The 15,122-nt window shown below is 39.7% G+C and overlaps 1 protein-coding gene across 1 annotated transcript in view; it reads left to right on the forward strand.

Annotated features, from left to right (window-relative positions):
- The window catches only part of ACER3 (alkaline ceramidase 3), a 59,035-nt gene that overhangs the window by 13,986 nt on the left and 29,927 nt on the right, over positions 1-15,122 (forward strand). The window contains exon 2 of the mRNA XM_074572322.1: positions 7,667-7,777. Within this exon, the coding sequence (XP_074428423.1) occupies positions 7,667-7,777 (111 nt within the window). The remainder of the gene's footprint in view (positions 1-7,666; positions 7,778-15,122) is intronic.

Genomic DNA, 15,122 nt, shown 5'->3' on the forward strand with positions numbered 1-15,122 from the left:
TTTTTTTTTCAGTCCTTCCCCCATGTAAATCTGTTGGCTTCCCACTTGCTTTCTTGCAGCTGCTGCCTGACTGAGATTCATGTAGCTGTTCTTTTTTTTGAAAGATCTTTTCCTTTGTAGTACTCCTGGTTGCTGTATCTGACACCACCCCCACCCCCATTTATCCTTTACAGTTTTTCTCCTAATAGTATGCCAGCATCTATACAGAGCTAGATTAATGCAGCATTTCTTTTTAATGTGCTCATTTTATCACATTTTTCTATGGTGTTTTATCTGCCTTTTAATTTTACGATTCCTATGGACTATATGAACTTGCGCTTTAGTTTTCTGATTTTATTGTAAATACCTGGGGAGATCTAATAGTCACTCTAATAACCCGTTAGTTTGAATTGTTATTTATCTGTACCCATTTTTATAGCTATTCAGGAAACTTTTCATACATAGCTTATATAGTTCAGTAATTGCTTCACTATTTTGTTTCCTTGAGTATTTTCCCATTTTGTTATTAGAAACATGGTGGTTAATCCAAGTTGCAGCTGAATTTGCAACTTCAGTTAATGTCCAGGTAAATAAAATCAAGGCTTGCTTAGTATTTGGAAAGGCGAATTACAGGAGGTAAGGAATGGATCTTGTCACTTAAAAAGAAACATTTTAAACAGATCCCACCCTCATTTTTAATTTTCTTTTCTTTAAGTCATCGTTTGTCCTGTGCTCCAGCCTGGAATAACGCTTTGTTGTGTTTCTCTGAGTAACAGGAAGTTTACATTGATCCTTCGTGCACATTAGCAAGTAGAGAGTTTAGTAATTACATATTGGCAAAATTCCCGTCGGGATGACTTGGTTTCCTCCCCCTGAGGTCCTTCTGAAATATCGAATGGAGACAGGAGTTTTCATTTCCTGACAACTCTGAAGTGCAGTTATTGTAGACTTTGAAGTGGAAGATATTAAAAATGGTTGGTGGAAGTGAAAATCTAATTGCTATACTGCCCTCCTGGTGATAAGCCGTAAGTGAAAACACCGCAAGATTGAAGTTAGTGGCCAAAAAAGCTGATTCTGTGTAGTTGGGTCTTCTGAACAATCATGAAATGCCGATATTTTGAATCGTCAGTGATACAAACCTCCTCTGGGCTCTGGCTTAGTTATTGTTGACTGATGATATATAGCACTTACTGTATGGAAACATGTTGAATTTTCAAATTAATTCCTCTGTTGGCACTTAAAATGCTGTTATAGGTGAGCTATGAATTACTTGTATCTTAGTAAGGACTCCCATATTAGATTTGAATGAATTTCTTATTCTTGTAAGAAAATACTCTCTATTCCTCCTTACTCTTTAAGCTGTTGGCTGTCTACTCCTCCGCTTCGAATCTAATTTCCAAACAACTTTTTGTCCTTCATTGTTTCAACTTACCTGGTGTTGCTGGGCCACAGGACTATCATTTTTATGCCTTTCTTTTGCTGTTATTCTCCGTGTGTGTTCATCTTTGGTTTCGTATCCCTAGAGATCCTTCCAAACCCTCTTTTTAAAAGACAGATTTATCCCTGTGGTAGATGGTTACATTCTCAAGCATACCTGAATCTGTGAGTTGCTTCGCAATTTCTTTAAATTTGGTAAATGAGCTGCATTTTGTACCAGAGCTGCTTGAGATTATTCCAGAAACAAAAGCCGTGAGACAGAATTTCTTCTATCTGAAAGCAGCTTGAACGATGATTCAAGCTCTGCATGTGTCATGATGCCACCTGACAGGGTTTGGTTTCTGGAATTATTTTTTATTTTCTTCATGCAATGATGGAAAAAGAAAAAAAGCTGCGTGATCCAGGAAGTGCAGTAAAATTGACTGTGCAGAGCACCACAATATCCAGGCAATGAAATGGATGTTTTCAGCCTCAAAATCTTGTTTGCTTGCTTGTTTGTTTGAAGGGACGCTTTGACTTTATTGCAATATCTATTTTAGAAAATAGCAGCCACTTTCCTTTCTCATGTTTCACAGCGAGGTACAGTTGTCCTTAAGGGGAGGCTGAAAACCTGTAATGAATGATTTTAAATGAGGTTTTATGCATAGTCAACTTTTTAATTGCAAAAATTTTCTTCTTTGGTCTCCGAGGGTAATATTTCTATTGGTTTTGAGTCTTGTAGAAACCACAGCAGTGAAAAGTCTTCATTTGTTTGATGGAAGGAGAAAGAGCATTTGAAAAGATCCTTTTAGTTGGTAATGCTTGCAGTCGTTCTGTGTACAAACATAGGAGAAAAGATCTCTTAACACAGTGTAAATCACATTGGTCACCTTGTCAAAAGCTGAAGATGATAATTTTTGCTTCTTTTTTATAATAGCGCTTTTACTCTCTCTCTGAAAACATCTCTTGTATTCTAACTCCCAGTTCCTGATGTATTTACATCCTGCGCAGGATTTCTTTATGGCCGTGTTCTGTTACAACTTGACTTATTTACAACTTGACTTGTTTTACCTCTTGACTCCTCATCCAAATTTATTGTAGAAATTACTTTCTCATATAGAATTAACTACATACTTGGGGAAATAGAAACTTTTTGAAATTAAGGTCCTTCAAATTCGTGTACTCTAACTGTACCCAGCTGTCTGTATAACAGTAAGCAGTATATTGTGCTCCTGTTTGCTTGTAAATACTATTTCCTCTTTATAGTTTTTGTCTTTGAGGTGGTCAGTCTTTGTACAGATCTTTGTGCATTTATGATACTGTGCATATTTTTTAGGAACTGAAGATGACTCTGAATGTACGTGCATTGTAAAAGAAGATTTGTCAGGTTTTGCTGTCGTGTTTGTAGAACAGGGTGCAGATGTGGTTTGACACTCTTGCAGCTGTCCTTCCCAGAGACAGAGGCCTGTTGAAATGATGTTTTGCATAAATTTGATTTTGTTCTGGTACCGTATGGTATTCTCTCAATGAATAAAACAGTATTTTGAAACAATGGTTTGCATTAAAACATTCTTGAAGGACTTCTATGGAAATTCGTAAGGTCAGTCACACAGTCCGCGTTCACCATGGTTAGCCATTAATTTAGCACTTTGCCTACTACCATGTATAATCTTTGGGGACATAGTCTGGTTTACTACTGTGACAGGCCACCACATCATGTAAACTGGCTTTTGAGCTTACTGAGCTTCACCCTGAAAGCAGGAAGGTTCATCATGCTGCCCATTTCTGTTGGGAAGCAGTTGTAGATGTCTCCTCTTCAGTGGCTTTCCTGTAACTTCTAGCCCGTATTTATTTGGGATCAGTTTACATCTATTTATTTTTTTTACAGTATTATCCTTTAGTTTAAATAGCTGCCTTTCATCCTTGGCCTTTCCACATGGTGTATTTACAGAGCATAGTTTTATTCCATCCAGCCATTGTTTTGTTCTGCCAGGGGACCTAAGCAATTTTTGTCCCTTCTGATGTTGTAAGCTCCCATTCGTCATTGCCATCTAAGTGATGCTTCTCTGCACCTGATGTGCTTTCTATTTTCTTTTATCGGTAACTAGAGAACAGTGTATTCTGCTATTGGCTTGTGTGAAGACACTACTGTTTTCCCTGCCTCTATTGGAAATAAATTTGGGGGGGTTGGTGCCAGCCTTCCAGTGATGGCTTGTGGTCAGTCACCATGCGATCTTAATTCAATTTTCTGCCTCTTCAAATAGGTTAATCCTATGACTGGAATAAGAATTCATATTCACATTGAAAAGCATGTTCTTGGCCATCATATTTAATCTCATTCCTGTCATTTCAGTCTGCGAGTTTGTTCATTTCTTCCTCTGATAATCTAGTCCTCCTTTCTGTTGACAGACATGCTGGAGATAAAATGCTGAGAAGCAGTCTTTGGTCACTAAAGAAAAATGAGATCATTCCCTGGACCAATATTCAAGGAATCCAGTACTGAAATATAAGAATACTGCGCACAGTTGAGCCCAGATCCATCCATGTGCATGTATCTAATTTCTGATATACTAAATTTCTTACAGGCATAACCAAAAATATCATCTTTAATTATCTTGCATACCTTGTTCCTTAGTTGCATATTCTCCGATCTCTCGTTCTGCCAAGTAGGTCTGCTGCATTTTTTTTTCTCTATTTTTTTTTTTAAAGAAAACTGGGTGAAAAAGATTAGGTTTCTTGACAGTTAAACTTCTTTCCTATTTTCAACTTCCATATCTATTTCCTTCAAAACTTGTTTCACTTCCGTGTTTGTTAATTAACTTTAGAGTTCTGGCTCTGTAGTTGTGTTGCCTTTTTCGTCTTTCTTGGTATTGTTTGCTAATCTCTTTGCATATCCAACTGCCGTTTTTTGATGGAATTAGTAAAAATCCCTTTTAATGAATTTATAAGCTATTCTATATGAGGATAATCCTGTAAAGACTAGCTAGACTTTTATGAAATGCGCGCTCCTAGGGACTTTGGGTTTGAAAGGGGCCTTGTAGTTTTTGTTCTTGAAAGAAGTAATTTTGCTAGCAGCATGCCAGAGGACTTCATTGTTCCCCCACCCCCATTTCCCTTTTTAAAAAATTTGCACAACTTTCAATAAGTATGTTTTGCAAATAGGCTTGCCTAATCCATGCTATAAATGTTTTGAATAATATGGGCCAAAAAGTGCAGAGAAGGAGTGGCAGGAATTTACGGCTAGATTAGGTCTACGGTATTTCCTGTCTCGGCAAGATGGTCCTAGATTAAACGCTCATAAATTTTCAATAATTTAACATAATTATAGCTTTACGGGAAGTGTTGAAACCCTCACTTTCCTACAAAAGAATTTCTTTGCATTTTTACATCCATCTTGAAATTTGTTATCCTACTACAACTCAATTCTAAAGTCCTGTGCCTTCCCAGTTGCGGATAAACATCATGGTATTTCTTTTGTTTGGCATTTTCGTATTTGAATTTTTGCCAGGTTTTTGACAGTTTCATAACCAAGTGACCTTGAATGGTGATAATTATATAATGCCTAATAACTTCTCTTGAAAATGGGCATAGTTGGGAACTGCTTTAGAAAGCCGAAGATCGGCTCTCCAGACTACGTAGCCTTTACTCTACCTTTAGAGGCTGGATGATGTCTTTGTAGGATTTGTGGGAGGACGTGGTAATGGTCAGTCTATCACACAATACGGAGTTTTAGTGGATTTCTTCCAAACCTGGTCTGCTCTGAAAGTGAGTCATTGCCCATTGCAACACTGTGGGGAATGTGGTAAAAGGTTAATGATTCCCCAAAGACTTTAAGCATGAAAAAGACCTTTTATATGGGTATAAACTTGTATGTCTTTGCAGAGCTGTTTTGATTTCATCTGGGCTTCCTTTACATGGAGGAGCTTACTCCAGAGCTGAGTAGAAGAGTAAGATCTCTGGCACATCTCTGTTTTGCTTGTTATAACTTGGTGAAATTCATGGTTGTGCAGGAGATGATGTTAAATCAATAAGGAAGTGATTTAAAGAAGATCTGATAAAAATCAGATGGATTTTTATCCGGTCGAGAAGACTGTCTCAAACTGCAATTTGAATCTACCGTGTGAGAATTTAGAAGAGCTAACTTGTTAAAGTTAATTAGGTACGCTTCTGCTTCGTGTGTTCTGAAACAACCTTTTTTCCATTTGGGTTTGAATTTTCTGTAAGCCTGTAAAGTATGGATTTTTGTTCCTGGAGGTGCTGTAATACTTTGGGGTATTATGATCGTAGTTTGGTAGTTTTCAGTTTTCTTTTGGATGGATCTTGGGAAGTAGAACTCCTGAAAAATAGGTGCTAGAATTAGGGGAGTGGTTCAGACACGGCTTTCTCACACTTGCTATTTGTTTTGGAAAATGAAACTCTTCAGAGATTTTCTGCTGAATAAAAAAGCCAGAAATAGAGGGGGGTTTTGGCCTCTCCATAGCCTCATACATTGCACTTTTCATTGAGATATTTGGAAATGAGAGTTTCAGTTTTATATATAATTAACTGTTGGCATGTGAAAGTGTGCAGTTTAATTTATGTAAGCAACATTCTGCCTTTTTAAATAGATTGGCTCTTTTTCCCAATTTGCATGTCGTTTTGTTCCCATTACATAACCTTTATTCTCAAAATTATGATTTGTGGTTAGGCTAAAAAGCTGAATACGCATCCCTTCTGCTGAGAAATATACCGTTTCCTTATGCTTCCCTTAAAATTCTCAATATTTCATACTTTTGCATAGGCCAGGGCAGTTTGGAAAAAAAAGCGACCCACATCTAAATCAGACTGGGAGAGTAGTCTTAAAGAAAACAAAAAGAAAGGTTCCTTCATCATGCCCAGTGCTGAAAGAGTCATCACGCCGCTTGGTATGATGACAACCATGACCTGGGCTCTTGGCTGCTTCTTGCTTTCTCTTGCTTTCTTGCAACACGTCTCATTTTGTCGTGTTGTATCCGAGCTTCAGCAGGAGAGATGGAGATCGCTGGTGTCTTGCTGAAGGTCAGGGTCTTACAGAATCATAAAATGGTTTGGGTTGGAAAGGACCTTAAAGATCATCTAGTCCACCTCCCTGCCCTGGGCAGGGACACTTCCCACTAGACCAGGTTGCTCAAAGCCCTGTCCAGCCTGGCCTTGAACCCCTCCAGGGATGGGGCAGCCACAGCTTCTCTGGGCATCCTGGGACAGTGTCTCACCACCCACACAGCAAAGAATTTCTGCCTGAGATCTCATCTAAATCTCCCCTCTTTCAGTTTAAAACCATTACCCCTCATCTTGTCACTCCCTTCCCTGATCCAGAGTCCCTCCCCAGCTTTCCTGGAGCCTCTTGAGGGACTGGCAGGGGCTCTAAGGTCTCCGTGGAGCCTTCTCTTCTCCAGGCTGAACCCCCCCAACTCTCTCAGCCTGTCCTCCCAGCAGAGGGGCTCCAGCCCTCCCAGCATCTCCGGGGCCTCCTCTGGCCCTGCTCCAACAGGTCCATGTCCTTCTTGTGCTGAGGACTCCAAAGCTGGACACAGTTCTCCAGGTGGGGTCTCCCCCGAGCGGAGCAGAGGTGTAGAATCACGTCTTGATAAGCTTTGACGGTTGCCTGTCGTGCTGATCGGTAGTGGCTTCTGACTTTTTTCTGTTCTTTATCATACCTTCTTACGGTCTTTGGTCTTACGTTGTGATGCTGTATCGCAGATTTCATCTGGCTTGTTCCATGTGTGCGTGGTGACTACCACACTAACAGTAAAGACTGAACTGGTTTTGTTTGGGAACGAGTCACTCGGTGACCTTAAAGTATCTGAGGGGAGTGCGGAGGAGAGAGTTCCAAGAACAGCTTTAAGAAAAGAAAAACCAAACAAACAGCTCTCTTAAAATACCAGGCTTGAACTATTTGGGACTTATATCTCCTTAAGGAATTGGGTTTTAATTTGTGTGCTGTGCAATCAAGGTAACCCTGGTTTTCTGCCTCCTGCCAAGAAAGTCAGCACTATCTAAGCCAAACTTTTTAGTTAAATCAGTATTTTACTGCTCTCCAAACATGTGGAAAAGGACAAAAGAGTTAAAATATTCTCAGCCTTCAAGTCGTTAACTGTATCATACCAAAATTTAATTTTGTATTATGCGTGAAAGTGGAAGACTGCCAAAAATGTGAAGCTTTCTGGATAAACTAATGAGTGAATGCAGCTTTGTTTATTTTAAGTGTACAGTATCCAATTCTAAATCTCTGCTTTTCGTTTCTGTTTTACAGGGAACACAGTGAGTAACCTGATTTTCATTCTACCTCCAGTCTATGGTGCGATTCAGACCTATAAAGATGGCCTTGAAAAACGGTATTTAGCTGCATATTTGTGTCTTACAGGTATGTATAAAACTTAGTTTGCCCTTTCATTATAAAGGGAGTTCAGGCGTGCAATGAACAATATCCAAATATTAATAAACCATGTAGTAAAATCCAAATACTATGTGTGTGAAACATAAGCCTCAATTTTTTATATTTGTTTACAGGAAACTGGTATTTGTTGGACATGAAGTTAGAATTCACTAAATAACTTTATGAGGTTTTAAATTGATCCTTCTCTAGCTTTAAGTCCTGCTCAGTGCATCTTAGCTCACTGTATCTGTTTATGATGGTTTACAGAAGACGTCTTGTGTGTCCTACTTCCAAACAGTTTCGTACTATATTAGTGGTTTTGTGACATTTCTATGGAACAGTAATACAAGAAATGGCAAAGATCTTGAAGGAACTGTAAAAGCATTCTTGATGAGAATGAATTTGTTTTCGGTTCCTCTTTGGCACATATCACTCAACAACCTGCCATTGTATCTGGGACGTTTTGCAAGGGTGGAAGAACAATGTGACATTGGTGCATCAGTGAACTTCAGGGCAGTCTGTTTTTTTTAACATAGCAAAATCCCAAAAAGAACCCAACTTCCTTTAATTATGCAACTAGAAGTCTCATAAGTTCTCATAAGAAAAGATGATGTTATAAGACGGTTCAGATTTGGCAGTTGGGTTTCACAGACTTTCTGTGTTTCACTGGATTTCTATGTCTGCTATAGCTCCTATATCTTTGGAGGCTGCATTTCCCAGTCTCCTCAGTGGTAAGAGATTGGTTTATTGCAAACGTTTAATGTTTTAAGATTGGCATATTTAGGTATTTAGACAAACAGTGTCGAAAACCACATATCTCTCTGCTAAATGTATTCTTGATGCCAATTCAACTGCAACATATATTAGGTACAACTTCATGATTTTTTAGTTATGTCAGCTTTGCTCATATGTGTGAAAGATAAGCAGTAACAATGTACAGCTTTCGATGTTTTCTGAACGCTTTCCAAATAGCCATTTGTAGGCTTTTTATGGTTTTGAGTAATTATTCATTTTTGTCTCTGTATAAAATAGTTTGGCAGAAGGAATTCTTGAAAGTTAGGGGTTTCCTTTTAAAAAGACAGGGAAAGAAACAGTGTGTGTTTGCTGAAGTTGATTCTTTTTGTGTTCTTGAAAAAAAGTATCCTATATTGCCATTCTTTCTAAACTAAAAAAATCATAGAATCATAGAATGTGTTGGGTTGGAAGGAACCTTTAAAGGCCATCTAGTCCAACCCCCGTGCAGTGAGCAGGGACATCTTTAACTAGATCAGGTTGCTCAGAGTCTCATCAAGCCTGGCCTTGGATGTCTCCAGGGATGGGGCATCCACCACCTCTCTGGGCAACCTGGGCCAGTGTCTCACCACCCTCATTGTAAAGAACTTCTTCCTAATGTCTAATCTAAACCTGCCCTGCTCTAGTTTAAAGCCATTGTCCCTTGTCCTATCGCTACATGCCCTTGCAAACAGCCCCTCCACAGCTTTCTTGTAGGCTCCCTTCAGGGACTGGAAGGCCGCTATAAGGTCTCTCCGGAGCCTTCTCTTCTCCAGGCTGAACACCCCCAACTCTCTCAGCCTGTCCTCACAGCAGAGGGGCTCCAGCCCTCTGATCATCTTTGTGGCCTCCTCTGGAACTGCTCCAACAGGTCCATGTCCTTCTTGTGCTGAGGGCTCCACAGCTGGACAGGGTACTCTAGGTGGATTCTCACAAGAGCAGAGTAGAGGGGGAGAATCACCTCTCTCAATCTGCTGGCCACAGTTCTTTTGATGCGTCCCAGGATGCGATTGGCCTTCTGGGTTGCAAGTGCACATTGTCAGCTCATGTCCAGCTTTTCATGTAAGTAAAACTCTGTGTTTGAGACTCTGTCTTCACAGTGACTTGTGGCTACCTCTGTCGGTGGCACTTCTTGATGGACAAAGTGTGCCAGGCTATTGCACCAAGACTGCCCTGAGTGGGCATTTCTCATATACTGTTTAATGGTTTGGGTTTTTTTAAATAAAAACCCACATAGTCTGTCTTTGATCACAGTGAATTCCATGGGCGTCAGCTTTATGCTGTTCTTGATGTTCATGAAGGGAGCTCAGCCTGCGTGTTTGACAGCAGTGCTGGAGGGCAGTCCTGAGTTCCAGCTGAGCTCTGCTCACCTGTGATTGGGATGCATTTGACTCCTGTCTGAAGTGATAAATGCCTGCATGGCTTGATTTTTATCTCATGTGTTGGAACCTAACATTAAAGGTCACTCCCAAAAATGTCTCTCTTCTGTTTTGTCCCTGCTTCAGTATTCGTAATGCTGGACTGTTTTACAGCAGTTGAAAGATGTAAAGAAATACAGAAGGCTTTATAGTTTCTCAGTGAAAACCAGGAATAGGATGGTTTGGAGTCACAAACCTCTTAACATTTGTTCTACTACAGAATAAAAGCAGCAAATGAGAAGATAAACAGAATTTTAAATATAGTTGAAATGTGCCAGGAACATTGGCATTCTTTCTGTGCATGTGACTGAACGAGAAGCACGTTGAAGTGGAGATAGAGTAAGTGTACAGAAATTTCTTTTTGTAAGAAGGTACCAGAAAGAATTCTTTCCCTTACAGTAATTTTATTTATTAACAGATTTCACTCTACTTGCTTAATTTGTAGCAAACAAGTATAGACTTAAATTCACTTTCCCTATACAGATTAACACAAACTTCTGATTTCTCTTCAGACACTCTGCTTCATTAAAGACTATATAACAGAGCTTCTAACTAGCTAGTGGTGTCTAAAGGTTCTTTTGTTAAAGTAGAAATTCTTTAACAATTCTGCTATGAAGATGGGGGTGGAAGGAAGGGCACTTTAGTTAGGTTTTAACAACTTTGAATCATTACTGAGATTTTACAAGGTGTTAAAAGACAGCTGTCAAAGCGGACATTAAAATTAAATCTGTTAGCGTTTGAGAACATAAGAAGTGTTGTTTCCAGACATTATTTTGATCCAGATCAGCTGTTTCTTTTGGATGCTTCCAGACATTTAGCTGATTGTCAGTTCCTTTGTGTTTTACCATGCCGTGTTCAGTGCTTCACTTCATACCCCACAATTTCTTTTGCTGACATTTATTTCCTCTTTGAACCAAATGCATTTTGAATTAGGGAAGCACTGTTTATTTCACATACATGCTAAGATCCAAAGTTGGCAGGACAAGAAGGGGAATTTCTAAATAACTTTTCAAATAAATTTCTTGTTCGTACTGGTGCTGAGACTGAGTTGCATTTTTCAGCAAGTTCTTTTGAGATACAGCACATTGTTCTCAGTCCATATTTCTGCTGCCTTTCAGCTCAAAAGACACATTGTCGATGAACTCAATAGGAACTGGATATGATTTTTAAGCTTTAGAGAACTATTTAATCAACCTGTAAATTATGAAGAATAATCTTAAGCAAGTTCTTTAGCACATTGCATCTCATGAAATGGGTGGAGAAATCATCAGACTATCACTATCTCGAATAAGTTGGTTTTGGATGGTTCCTTATGATGCTGTTGTATTGTATCACGTTCTACCATATCTCATTTCCTCATGCATCCTGGGAAACTATGATTCCCAAAGGGTTCATATTCTAGAAGGGTCTTGAGGAAATAAAATAAAAATGTTTCCATACATATATATATTTAAAATAAAAAAACCCTGTAACTGTTTTGAATCTAAGAAGATAAAAAGCAGTCAATGGAGTTACATACTTTATTAGATGCTTTACTTGAAATTTGGAAGGATTGTTCTGTTTTGTATTTCTTTGGCCTGTTTAATAGCGCTCAGTCATTCAAGCTGTGCCAAAGTGGAGGAAAAAAAGGATGCAAAAAGTTTTTTTACATTAGACATAGCCATAGGAACTCGTAAACAACTTACTAACCTTCATTTCCAGTGAAACTCTGTGTCTGTGAAAATAGCTGTTAGAAGCCCTTCAGTCAAAGTTAATTCCCTTCTTCTTATCTAACAGCTGTAGAAGAGGTGCTTGGGCTGTGTTGAGGTTGGTAAATCAAATGTGCTTGGGAACATTCCTGAGTGCTGAAGCAGAGTAGTGTGGACCAGCCCGTGTCTGTTTGTCTTAGCCTCCAAAACAAGGTGACCGCATACAAATTCCCTGCTGGGCACGGGCCCTGGGCTCTTCTGGCTGCTGGACTGTGCCTGGGAGGGGGGAAAGGACTAGTTGGAACAGGCCAGTTCCATGCTGCAGACTGTTCCAGCAATTCCCTAGAATTGCATTAGAGTGTCTGGGAACAGTCCCAGCCATGCTTGAGTTCACTTGGAGAGCTGTACCCCGGGAGTAACCAGGGTCTGTCCTATCTCCTGTGCTGTGGAGGGAAAAAGGGAACTGGGGTTGTTCGGCCTGGAGAAAAGGAGAATGAGGGGAGACCTTCTCGCTCTCTACAACTCCCTGAAAGGAGGGGGTAGGGAGGTGGGGGTTGGTCTTTTCTCCGAAGGAACAGGCGATGGGACAAGAGGAAATGGCCTCAAGTTGCGCTGGGGGCGGTTAGATTGGATATTAGGAAAAATTTTTACACTGAAAGTGTTGTCAAACATTGGAACAGGCTGCCCAGGGAAGTGGTGGAGTCGCCATCCCTGGAGGTATCTAAAATCCTGGCAGACGTGGTGCTGAGGGACATGGTTTAGTGGTGGTTTTGGCAGTGTTGGGTTGATGGTTGGACTCGATCTGAAAGGTCCCTTCCAACCTAGGCAATTCTATGATTCTATGAAACCATTACAAAACAAAATAATTCAATAGAAAATGTTCATTTAATTCTGGTTCATTTTTCATCCTGTTTCAATCTTTAACCCTTTATGATGCAGTATGTTGTTGTTTATCATTAGTTCAGTTCTGTCATTGTAAGAAACCGTCGGTTGAATTCAGCTCCAGATTCAAACACTTAAATATGCGTCTGCCTGTGCAGAGGGGTCTGTCTCCCATTGCAGTCAGTAGAGCCTAGAGAATCACTTGGATATATAAGTAACCGCTTCTGTCTGGCCAGCTGAATGACTCTTTATAATGCCATTCTCTTTAGTCGAAGCTTTGACACCTAGTTCATGTGTAGATACCTAAACAAAGGTGTTTGCATCTGGAGCATCCTTCCTTCTGAATGTTTTTATGCAGTGCCTGGACAGTTTAAATTCAAACCACGACTGTGAAATCCTAATAAACTGCTTTTTCTTTGAAGGCTTTAGGCTAATGATAAGAATTTTGAGTGCTGATGGATAGTCTTATATCGACAGGAATTATCACTGATTATGTGATATTGCAGACTCTTCTAAAACTATTGAAAAATTCGTAGGGGCTATTTGTGTCCCTCTGGGGTTCAAATCTTGAGAGTTTATATGGTTCATGTGTGGAGCTGGATCTCATGTATAATGTCAGATTATTTCTGGCATATTGCCTTGAAGTCTTGGATGGTGTTGAAGCACAGTGAGATAACTGTGTGTGAAGTGAAGTTTGCAGATTCATTACATTTACATTGTCACTAATGCAACTACTTTATCACCTGGCAGTAACCGCGCATCGTGTTTGCAGACCAACACGGTGGTTTTGTCCTGCAGCAAAGAGCAGCTAACCTGACTGTGCATTTCCAGTCTTTTTAAGTGCTATTTTGAGCTCATATTGTTGTGACTTAAGTGTGTGTTCTGTGCTTAACGCATAATTTGTGTGTATCTCCTATAACTTGGAATGTTTATTAATGTAAAAATGAAAAATGCTGAGTGACTTCTATCTATGAAAAGTGAGTTACAGTAGTTAGAGGGGAAGTGGTGTTGCTTCCGATGCTGTTAAAACTTCCCAACTGATACACAGCTTTTAGTGAGTTAAGCTCCTTTGCAAAAGGAAACATCTAAAATGAAAACTGTAACCTCTGCTTACAAGATAAGGAGCAAAACTATTGCTCAGTTTGGCAGTGGCTGTAAGGGGAAGTTGCTTCTATTGAAAGTTTATTTAATTGCAGTGGTGGTGTCCACTCATATTTTGAAAAGTACAAAGCTGGTAGACCATCTCATTGCAGGGGTGGTTTTTGTGAAGTAAATATTCCTTAGAAACGTCTTGATTCTGAAGTTATGTGATGAGAAGTGTATCTAAAGGTAGCTGCATTCCAGTAGAGCTGCAGGTAAAAGCTATGTGTGAAGACGTTTGAGCTTAAGTATTAAACCGCTATTTACTGGGGACAAATACATGTCAAGCCCCTACAAGTTATACTTTAAGTGGGAGAGAAAAAGGTGGTATGCTCTGGGCATAGCAGAGGAAATGAAGATTTCCTTGCCATCCTTGGCATGTGATAGGTATTTCCTCTTTTTACGGTGCAAGGTTTTTGGGACCGAACACTAACCCCGTGTAGAGCCACGAGACACAGCAGCTCTGAGGAGCACAGCTCTTGGCCCAGCGAGTGCCGTGTTAGATATTAGTTCCCTTCTGCCGAAGTTTACCAGTTCAATAGCGATGTTAGTGGAGCGGAGCATGACTGAGCTTCAGCTGCCACAGTTCAGTTCATCATCTCTTAACGCGGTTTCCTCCTTTTTGAACAGATTCATGAAGCTTTTTGCACGGTTCCGTGTTAAGCTCTAACATATGCCAAAGGGAGCGAACCAGAAACTTGGTTCTTAGCTCGTTCGATGTCTAGATGTGAAATATTTTTTGTTAACCCTTTGCGATATAAAACATACCTTAAGTTATCCCTATGCAATGAGATACAGAAATAATTACGTTTCGTTCTTTAGTCTTCATCTAAACCATCTCTTCAAAAAGATGCTGTTGTGCGTAGTTACCACAATAGCGTTTGAGGAAATGTCTGAGCAGTCTTGGGAGGGAGAGTATCATCTGATGAGTAACCTACTCGTGTGATTTCTAGCCATGTACCGTCCTGGGTTACCTGCTGAATGCACGTAAATACCAGACTCGACGGTGTTCACGAGCTCCACCAAGATTGCAGCAAGCAGTGTTGCGGTCATTTGCAGTAGAAGTTTTTATTTTAATAAGGACCACATGATGTTATTCTGTAAACTTTCATTGTTTAAGATAACTATTTTATTGCTACACAATACAACTAAAGCATTGTTCTCGGATGCACAGTAAAATTTCATAATCAAAGAAACTCCAAGTGTGATCATTGTACAGAAGCAAGTGGGGTTTTTTTATTATTTTTAGAAATTAATTGTAGTAATAGGATTAATGACCTGAAACACTAATATCTGCAGCATTCTTGGGTTTTGTAAAGACTTGAAAGGAAAAATAATCTAGAAATAACTGCTTCTAATCACGTAGGAGGGAGGGAGAGGAGTTTAGTAGCTGATTATTGAGATTTATAACCCCAATAACATTAACACCCAGCC

This window comes from Larus michahellis, chromosome 1 (assembly GCF_964199755.1).
Source record: "Larus michahellis chromosome 1, bLarMic1.1, whole genome shotgun sequence".
Lineage (NCBI taxonomy): Eukaryota > Metazoa > Chordata > Aves > Charadriiformes > Laridae > Larus > Larus michahellis.